The following is a 10,000-nucleotide window of genomic DNA, read 5'->3' on the forward strand; positions in this document are numbered from 1 at the left end:
TGAGCTGCTGTTTCAGGATGGTTGTGTGTGCTGCGGCGTGGTGCGGCGTGCTGTGGTGTGGTGCGGCGTGCTGTGGTGTGGTGCGGCGTGCTGCGGTGCAGCATGGTGCGGCGTGCTGTGGTGCAGCAGGGTGCGGCGTGGTGCGGCGTGCTGTGGTGCAGCGTGGTGCGGCGTGGTGCGGCGTGGTGTGGCGTGGTGTGGCGTGCTGTGGCGTGCTGCGGCGTGGTGTGGCGTGGTGTGGCGTGCTGTGGCGTGGTGCAGCGTGCTGCGGCGTGGTGCGGCGTGCTGTGGTGCGGCGTGCTGTGGTGCGGCGTGCTGTGGTGCGGCGTGGTGCGGCGTGGTGTGGTGTGGTGCGGCGTGCTGTGGTGTGGTGCGGCGTGCTGTGGTGTGGTGCGGCGTGCTGTGGTGCAGCAGGGTGCGGCGTGCTGTGGTGCAGCAGGGTGCGGCGTGGTGCGGCGTGCTGTGGTGCAGCGTGGTGCGGCGTGGTGTGGCGTGGTGTGGCGTGCTGTGGCGTGGTGTGGCGTGCTGTGGCGTGGTGTGGCGTGCTGCGGCGTGGTGCGGCGTGCTGTGGTGCGGCGTGCTGTGGTGCAGCGTGGTGCAGCGTGCTGCGGCGTGGTGCGGCGTGCTGCGGCGTGGTGCGGCGTGCAGCAGCGTGCGGCGTGCTGCGGTGCAGCAGGGTGCGGCGTGCTGTGGTGCAGCGTGGTGCGGCGTGCTGTGGCGTGGTGCGGCGTGGTGTGGCGTGCTGTGACGTGGTGCGGCGTGGTGTGGCGTGCTGTGGCGTGGTGTGGCGTGGTGCGGCGTGCTGTGGTGCGGCGTGGTGCGGCGTGCTGTGGTGCGGCGTGGTGCGGCGTGGTGTGGTGTGGTGCGGCGTGCTGTGGTGCGGCGTGGTGCGGCGTGCTGTGGTGTGGTGCGGCGTGCTGTGGTGCGGCGTGCTGCGGCGTGGTGCGGCGTGCTGTGGTGTGGTGTGGTGCGGCGTGCTGTGGTGTGGTGCGGCGTGCTGTGGTGCGGTGTGGTGCGGCGTGCTGTGGTGCGGCGTGGTGCAGCGTGGTGCAGCGTGCTGCGGCGTGGTGCGGCGTGCTGTGGTGCGGTGTGGTGCGGCGTGCTGTGGTGCGGCGTGGTGCGGCGTGCTGTGGTGTGGTGTGGTGCGGCGTGCTGTGGTGTGGTGCGGCGTGCTGCGGTGCGGCGTGGTGCGGCGTGCTGTGGTGTGGTGTGGTGCGGCGTGCTGTGGTGTGGTGCGGCGTGCTGCGGTGCAGCAGGGAGCGGCGTGCTGTGGTGCAGCAGGGTGCGGCGTGGTGCGGCGTGCTGTGGTGCAGCGTGGTGCGGCGTGCTGCGGCGTGGTGTGGCGTGGTGTGGCGTGCTGTGGCGTGGTGCGGCGTGCTGCGGCGTGGTGTGGCGTGCTGCGGCGTGGTGCGGCGTGCTGTGGTGCGGCGTGGTGCGGCGTGCTGTGGTGCAGCGTGGTGCAGCGTGCTGCGGCGTGGTGCGGCGTGCTGTGGTGTGGTGCGGCGTGCTGTGGTGTGGTGCGGCGTGCTGCGGTGCAGCAGGGTGCGGCGTGCTGTGGTGCAGCAGGGTGCGGCGTGGTGCGGCGTGGTGTGGTGTGGCGTGGTGCGGCGTGCTGCGGCGTGGTGTGGCGTGCTGTGGCGTGGTGCGGCGTGCTGTGGTGCGGCGTGGTGCGGCGTGCTGTGGTGCAGCGTGCTGCGGTGTGGTGCGGCGTGCTGTGGTGCGGCGTGGTGCGGCGTGGTGTGGTGTGGTGCGGCGTGCTGTGGTGTGGTGCGGCGTGCTGCGGTGCAGCAGGGTGCGGCGTGCTGTGGTGCAGCAGGGTGCGGCGTGGTGCGGCGTGCTGCGGCGTGGTGTGGCGTGCTGTGGCGTGGTGCGGCGTGGTGTGGCGTGCTGTGGCGTGGTGTGGCGTGCTGCGGCGTGGTGCGGCGTGCTGTGGTGCAGCGTGGTGCAGCGTGCTGCGGCGTGGTGCGGCGTGCTGTGGTGCGGTGTGGTGCGGCGTGCTGTGGTGCAGCGTGGTGCGGCGTGCGGCGTGCTGTGGTGCAGCGTGGTGCGGCGTGCTGTGGTGCGGCGTGCTGTGGTGCGGCGTGCTGCGGCGTGGTGTGGCGCGGTGCGGCATGCTGCGGCGCGGTGCGGCGTGCATTTGATGCTTCAGAGAGAGCATCATGGCTGGGACCTGAGCAGGAGACCATCGAGGCTGTTGAATACATGAATCCCTCAGCTTCCTGCTTCCTGCTTCTTCTGATGAAAGTAAACGTGTGGCTTCTCCTCTCCCATGACGTTTTGTGATGAACTTCCTGTTGGCTCGCCAGGCTGCAGGAGACTGCGGCTTCTGGGCTCAGCTCTGATCTGGGATCTGGGATGATGAAGTAAAGCTGTGGTTGTTCCTGAAGGATGGCGAGTTATTCCCAGCATCCTCTCTGTTTTCCTCTCTCTCCCATCCAGGCTCAGATAGTCCAGGTGAGCATCCAGACGCCCCCGCGGACGGCGTGGCCTCTGACATCACGTTGTCCCTTTCTCCGTCCGTCAGCCCGGAGGAGTTTGAGCGCCTGTGGCTGCAGCGACACACTTCCTGTCTGGAACACGGTAAGGGGATGGTGGATGAACGCGTCGCTCTGGTGTTCAGAACCGGTTCCTGTGCAGCATGATGGGCCTCTGTGTCCTCCAGCCGTTGGTAGGGTGCTTGATGTCAGGACAATGTAGACCAATCAACCTAACAGTCGTGTTGTTGGACTGTGGGAGGAAGCCGGAGAACACACACACAGGGAGAACATGCTAACTCCATGCAGAAAGATCCCGGGCCGGGAAGCGAACCCAGGACCTTCTTGCTGCAAGACAGCAGCTCTAACCGCTGCACCACTGCGCAGCTACAGACCATGACCTCAGCGGTAAAAGCCTCCGAGGACACCCGAGCTGCAGCTATTTATAACCCGGGCTGGTCACATGTAGAGCAGCTGGACGACAACACGGAGAGTTTGAGTTCAGTAAAGTCCGCCTGGACAGAAGTCCTCTACCTGACCTCTTCTGTAGCGTTAGCATGGCGAGCTAGCTCGTTACAGCCACAGCGACGGGCCTTTTGGTGCTGATGGGTCACCTCAGCTGTTCTCACACGCCTCCTCCTGGTTGATGTTTTAGTACAAAGTTTATTCATCATTTTCTCTGCAGGAGGCTTTTTGCTAACAACACTTTTATAATTCCTCTCATCGTCGACGGCTGCGGGAACAAACTCCACTTTCCTCTTTTTATGGATCATTTCATTTGAAATGTTCCAGATCATGGAAAATCCACTTGTTGGAGCTTTCCACCGTGTGGCGTCGCCATTTCCTCGTGAGAAATGGCCCCAAACCCAGTTTTAACAGCATTCGTGCATTTCCCTGTCCCAGCTGCAAATGTAGAGTTTTACTTTGAAAATCCTGAAAAGGACTGAATGACAACGTGCATCAGCAGGCGTCTGTCCTCCCCCAGCGCTGGTCTGTCTCAGTTCTGGAATCTGCACCGCCGTGTAAACCCTGCGTCACGGCGAGTGCTGACTGGGTAGTCCAGTGGTCGGACTAACCCTAACCAGTGGCATGTGGTTCAGCACTGGTTCGATCCCAGCAGTAGTTTCTTTAGCTACGCTTGCCAGCCTCAACTGTTTCAAATCTAAGCACTAATCTGCGTTTGACTTAGTTTATCTAGCCAGTGTGAGCAGAGCAAATAAACTAAAACGACCAAATTCAAAGATCTTCATCCATCCATCCATTTACTTCCGCTTATCCGGAGTTGGATCACGGGGGCAACAGCCTAAGCAGGGAGGCCCAGACTTCCCTCTCCCCAGATGCTTGGGCCAGCTCCTCCGGGGGAATCCCAAGGTGTTCCCTGGCCAGGTGAGAGACATAGTCCCTCCACCGTGTCCTGGGTCTACCTTTAGGTCTCCTCCTGGTTGGATGTGCCCGGAAAACCTCACCAGGGAGGCGTCCTGACCAGATGCCCGAGCCACCTCAACTGGCTCCTCTCGATGTGGAGGAGCAGCGGGTCTACTCTGAGCCCCTCCCAGATGGCCGAGCTTCTCACCCTAACTGATCTGAAGGCCTGGTACCACATACTCCTGGAGTACCCCCCACAGGGCCCCGATGTCCACGCGATACTGCAGGACCATGTCAGCCAACACAGCCCCACAACATCCAGAGCCTTAACCCTCCCACTGTCTTCATGGGTGACCCCACGAGGGGTGAGGAGTGAGCCCCACCTCACCCCTCGTGGGGTCACCCATGAAGACAGTGGGAGGGTTAAGGAACTCCGGGCGGATCTCATCCACCCCCGGAGCCTTGCCACAGAGGAGCTTTTAACCACCTCAGTGACCTCAGCACCAGAGATTTGAGAGGCCAACCCAAAGTCCCCAGACTCTGCTTCCTCACTGGAAGACGAGTCGGTGGGATTGAGGAGGTCTTCAAAATATTCCGCCCACCGATCCACAACGTCCTGAGCAGAGGTCAGCAGCACACCGTCCCCACTATAATCAGTGTTGGTAGTGCCCTGCTTTCCCCCTAACCCCCAAATCTGGATGGTGGACCAGAATCTCCTTGCTGAAATCTAGCTCCATGGTCTCGCCGAACTCCTCCCACACCTGGGTTTTTGCCTCCTCGACCACCCGAGCCGCGTTCCACTCAGCCTCCTTCCCCACCAGAGTGGAGCCAGCTTCTGTAGCCGGGGGTCAGACCGCCGAGGTCCCCGCCTTCAGCGACCACCCGTCACACACTGCACCCGACCCCTTTGGTCCCTCCCACAAGTGGTGAGCCCATGGGAAGGGGCCCAACGTTTCCTCTTCAAGCTGTGCTCAGCCAGGCTCTTGGGGTGACAGCCCGGCCACCAGGTGCTGGCCAACAAGCCCCGCCTCCAGAGGGGTCCTGGTGGCCCTCGCCTGGTTGGTGGAACACGATTTCATGTATATTTTTCTTCATGAGGGGTCTTTAGATCTAAAGATCTTTAGAGACAACATTTTTTGCAGAAAATAATCAATAAAACTAAAATATAAATAGAAGAAATCTGCTTCAGCTGCTGAATAAATGACTGCTGACGCCATCGGGAGTCGGAGCGGCGTCAGCACGTGGCTGAACTAGATGAACGCGGGCGCTTAAATCACCGGACTACCGAGGAGTACAGCAGCAGGCTGGCCTGGCGCTGTTGTAGGCACGTTTTGTCAGAGCAGGCGTGGGCGGAGCTTCACTTTTTATTTCCTGTGTAAATTCAGGCCGACAAACGCTCCGATTTAAGATGAAAGGACATTTCTAGTGCCAACGGGGATCTTTTATCACATAACCTTCTCAGTGGCCTAGTGGTAGCGTGTCCACCCTGGGACTGGGAGTTCAGGGTTCAAATCCCTGCTTGACCCTCTGGGGTTGGGGGTTCCCCGCTCCCCACGGGGCTGTGTCCGGTGGAGAGATGTAAGGTCAGCAGGGTGATGGCTAGTGGGACTTTCAGGTGTAACATATGGTGGTCAGAACCTTTGAGCCTGTGGTCCAGTAACGGTGTCGGATGTGATTGTGACCTAAGCTTACTCTGTGTCTTCTCCAGCTGAGGAGCAGGGCTGTGTCTGGACAGAAGAGACCGTCCACTGTCCGCTCCTACGCTGCTGCTCCCCTCAGAGCCTGCAGGCCGCCATGCAGCTGGTCAACATTCAGACTCTGGCCTTCACGCCTCCACACACACTCCCATGGAGAGTCTTTTTGTACACACACACACAACACACACACGCCACCGACAGCACGCTCGTCCTGGCACAGCTGCAGCAGGAGGAGGAGGCGGCAGAAGAGATGGGGGCAGCGGGAACCAGAGGACAGGAAGTTAGAGTCACTCTGAGGCAACAGCCGACCGACGCGAGAGCCCTGAGGGTGTTTGTGTCCGTCCTCTCCTCCGTTCTGCACTCTCTCTCCTCGGGGAGCATTTAGATGATCTCGGTTTGTTCTCAGCTACCTGAGCGAGTGGGAAGCAGCTGGCCTGAGGACCATTCTCTGGACGGTCAGAACTTAGTTGGAGCAAACAGGAAGCTGCTTCCTTCACACGGGCAGCGCTGTGTAGGCGGGACCTAAAGCCAAACCAGTCAGACCCAGCCTGAGTCCCGCTTGTTCATGTTGGTGCTGGTTGGCCCTGGAAGCGGGGAAACGTTTATCCTCCAACAGCTGCGGACCGAGTCGACGGCTGCAGGTGACGAGTGGCTCAGGCTGGATGACTCGTATCAAATCATCGTGTGACGTTTTAGGATTAAACACAATAAGCAGGTTTTGTCTGCTCCTGCGCTGAACTCCAGAAGCTGACTTCAGACTCACGAGGAGGCGTGTTAATCCAGAATATCTGGATTATTGGTGCCATTTGTCCTGTAATCCCAGCAGCTGTGTTTGTTTACACGTAGGTCAGGCTGATTCACTCAGTCAGAGTTCAGAAGTATTAGATTATAGAGATTCTTTAGAGTTAATCTGGATTAATCATTCAGCAGGAAAACGGGGCGTGTGTGTCTGTAAACCATCCCCAGGTGGACTGAAGAGAATCTAATGGAACTCAAACGTTTCATGGATGAAAGTTCAAAGGTCACATGGGATCAAAGTGAAGCTGAAGTTCAGATAAGGACTCAAATATTTCCGTCAAAAGTTAACGACGCTTCCTTGTAGTAAAAGCAGATGCGAGTACTAGGTGTGGTCAGCCGCCCGCACCGTGGAATAACGAGGGCAGCATTCCATTTTCAGGAGTTCTCTTCAGCACGTTTTCCAGAACTGGAGCAACGAGCCAGCGGGTTCCTGCCCCGTTACTCCTGTCAGACACAACCCTTCCAAAGGGAAGGTGTTCATCCGCAGCAGGTAGGAGGTAGGAGTGGTTCCTGGTGATCAACCCTGTGGGTCTCCAAAGATCGACGCGGCATTCGATGAGCTCTGGAACTCCATGGATCCATAAAGGAAACGGCCAAAGTGAAACCTTCCTGGTGTCGGGGTTTCCTCTCAGTCCCAGGACGCCCTGCGCTCAGAGCCCACCCCAGCCTGTTTTCTGCTGCAGGGCGTGGACCGGTGAAAGCTTCAGCAGGAGCTCTGAAGGCACGACGAACGCCGCTGATGTTTTATTTTCATTTAATCACTTGTGTGTTTACATTAAACTTTATTTCAGACCCAAAACTGAACTCGTTTCTTTCTGAAGTTTCTGCTCAAGGGTCAGGAGATGAAGGGAAATGTGCACGTTTGCACTAAGTGTTCTGTAACTGCTGAGTTCGGCCCAGACTCGGTCCCGGTTTTCCTTCTGGCCCAGTGTGAACTGTGCGTGTGACACCCGTGAGCTAAAGGGCGATTCTCACTTTCCTGCATGAGTCACTACGAAGGGGGCGGTCTGCAGAGAGACAGGTGTGGAGCACTGCTGTAACGTGTGTAGGTAACGGTGTGAACTAATATTCAGTAGCAGCACCATCTGAACTCCTTTAACCTTTGTCTACTAAACAACTTCAGCCTAAAGTTACGAGGATTTCTTTCAGAAAATAAGAACAAGTTCATACTTTTATTAAAAGATGCTTCTGTCCTTTCACTTCATCCACGATTAATTTAATACTTTGTTTAATTTGTCAAAGTGTCAATGAGATGTGACATTGTGAGTGTCCTCACGATGTCCCGATAGATCATGCGCCCTGGCTACTTGGCCAAGGGGATGTCCCTTTGGCTGACTGGTTAGAGCGTATGACTCTCACCCGGGACTCTGGGGATCGAATCCCGCCCGGGCCCTCGTTTCTCCACCTTGCCACAGACATAATCTAACTAACCAGACCCGTCACCGTCAGGGTTCATCTCTAGATCCTGGTTCTGGTCTATAGGGCCTTACATGGACAAGCACCATCTTACACTGGTGATCTTCTTAGTCCCTACACCCCCAGCAGGTCCCTGAGGTCCAGTGACCAAAGCCTACTGGTTGTGCAGCACCAGGCTAAAGGTCAAAGGTGACAGATCATCTGCTGCTGTGGCCCCCAGACTCTGGACCTCTCTCCCCCTGAGCCTGAGATCAGTGGACTCAGTGGTCTCCTTTAAACTCTCCTGTTCAGGTTTGGTGGACCTTCGTCTCCCTCTCCTGGTTCTGCTCTCCAGCTCCACCTTCCTCAGGATCCTGATTTCCCTCTTTTCAGTCTCTCTACATTTTTAATCACAATTGTCTATTTTTGCTCTTTATAAGTATATTTTTAATAATTTTCTAAATTATTTTTTATATTTTTACGTGTTTTGTTTGTGAAGCGCCTCGGGATGTTTATAGAAAAGATCTTTTTTCTTCTTCTTCCTCTAAGCTAAGCTAGCTCCTAGCTTAGCCTGCATGTGGTGACGGACGCTTCCACTCACCTTAAACACAAGAAAACGTTCACTTTGCTGTCGAACTCAACTCGACAATCAAATTTAGTTTTGAAAGTTCAGAAGGGACAGACTTGGACACCAAATGAGCTAACTCCGCTCGTCCTCCATCTTGGACGCCATCATCGAACAGCAGGGGGCGCTGTTTCAGCCCGAGTGCGGCGCTTCTCGGACCGTTGCTCCGACACACCTTCCCCGACACGCCTCCACCTGGGGCGGTCTGGTCAGCCAGCCTGATGTTTCCTCTGGAACCGCCTGCAGCGGCTCTGGTCTGGTTCGTGACTGGTTCTGTTTCTCAGAACCGCGAACCGAGCTCCGAGGTGAGGAGAACCCCGAGAGGAGCGGCTGGAAGTCCCACCTTCATCAGCGGTAGGTTCTGGTTCTGGTTCTGCTCTAAATCTCGGCTCTAAAGTCGCTTCTTTAGGTTTCTGACCCCAGCTCGGAGATGTTGCTGAGTCAGAACTTTCAGCGGAACCAGAACCTTTAGGCTCGTTTGTGGTTAGACTGGAGCGGCTCGGGCTACTTGTTGATGGTCACGTGTCCCGCAGCCTTGAGCTGTAGAGTTGGATGAATGAATGAATGTTAAAAATAAAGCAAGCAGCTGAGGATGAACACATGAGGACAGACTTCCTGTTCCGCTGTCAGTGCAGGAGCAGAACCAGAACAGCTGACCATCCGGTTCTCCGTAAGTTCTGGTTCTGTTCTGGTTCTAACCCATTCAACAGCTGCATGGTGTTCCGTTTTCAGTCTCATCTAAAGAGATGATTTATTTATTTATTTATTTATTTATTTATTCATTCAGGCAGAAAAAATGAGACAATATCTTAATGAGCTTCTGGCCGTCCTGTCGGGTTTGGGTCAGGATCCTGGTTCTGTTCAGGTCAGCAGGGTGTGTTTTTGGACAAGTCTTCTATAGGAGAGAGGGTCTCCGACACACCAGATCTTCTATAGAGACAGGTGTGTCACGCACCTGTTGTGGATTAAACAGGAGCTGAGTGGTGTCATCATCATCATCATCATCATAACTCTATATGTCAGGATTCTCTGAGCGCTACAGAACCCACAACAACAACAACAGGAGACCGTAAACGTTTACCTAAAGGCTAGGCAGGTCCAGAGTTCGTGGAGCCCTTAGGCGAGCAGGGACGGCGTTCCATAATCTCGGAGCAGCAGTGAAAAGGCCCGCTCTCCCACGCTGCAGCGCTGTTGGAGTTAGCAGAGCGAAGAGTGTGTGTGGTCGGTAAAGTGAGTGATTTTTAGGTAGTGGGGGGCGTGTCCATAACTGCAGGGGTGGGACAGGAGGCCCGTGGAGAGGTTTAGGAATGGGAGTGATGTGCTCACGCACCCCCATCAGGATCCTGGATGAGCTGTATCCCTGGATGTTCTTGCCAGACCTCATCCATTTAACCCGGTCGGTAACGACGTCTGTGGAGGAACGGCCTTGTCACACGAAGCAGGTGTCTCACACAGGGTCACACACCTGTGACCCACCGCGTCGGAGCGTGGCTGATCTGGTGTGACTGGGGCAGTTGAGCGGCGTGGACGCCGGAGGGAACTCGTCCTCATAGATCAGGATTTTGGCCGTTTGCATGAACGTGTGAGCCAAACTGTTGTCTGTTGGGCGTCCACCACATTAATGAAAACGACTGATTCCAGCGAGC

General features: G+C 56.8%; 2 protein-coding genes across 3 annotated transcripts in view; both read left to right on the forward strand.

Moving 5' to 3' along the window:
• ap4b1 (adaptor related protein complex 4 subunit beta 1) overlaps positions 1-6,116 on the forward strand; it is a 20,085-nt gene extending 13,969 nt beyond the window's left edge. The window contains exons 12-13 of the mRNA XM_015968883.3: positions 2,440-2,580; positions 5,548-6,116. Of these exons, the coding sequence (XP_015824369.3) occupies positions 2,440-2,580; positions 5,548-5,921 (515 nt within the window). The 3' untranslated portion in view covers positions 5,922-6,116. The remainder of the gene's footprint in view (positions 1-2,439; positions 2,581-5,547) is intronic.
• A 2,418-nt stretch (positions 6,117-8,534) lies between these two features.
• LOC107391540 (alpha-1,3-mannosyl-glycoprotein 4-beta-N-acetylglucosaminyltransferase C) overlaps positions 8,535-10,000 on the forward strand; it is a 10,169-nt gene continuing 8,703 nt past the window's right edge. Inside the window, exon 1 of one of the 2 annotated variants that reach the window (XM_054746306.2) lies at positions 8,535-8,708. The gene's annotated coding sequence lies outside the window, so the exon portion shown is untranslated. Of the gene's footprint in view, positions 8,709-8,917; positions 9,025-10,000 lie in introns of those variants that run through there. The other variant, XM_054746307.2, reaches the window with a different exon arrangement.

Source organism: Nothobranchius furzeri, chromosome 15 (genome assembly GCF_043380555.1).
Source record: "Nothobranchius furzeri strain GRZ-AD chromosome 15, NfurGRZ-RIMD1, whole genome shotgun sequence".
NCBI classification, from domain to species: domain Eukaryota; kingdom Metazoa; phylum Chordata; class Actinopteri; order Cyprinodontiformes; family Nothobranchiidae; genus Nothobranchius; species Nothobranchius furzeri.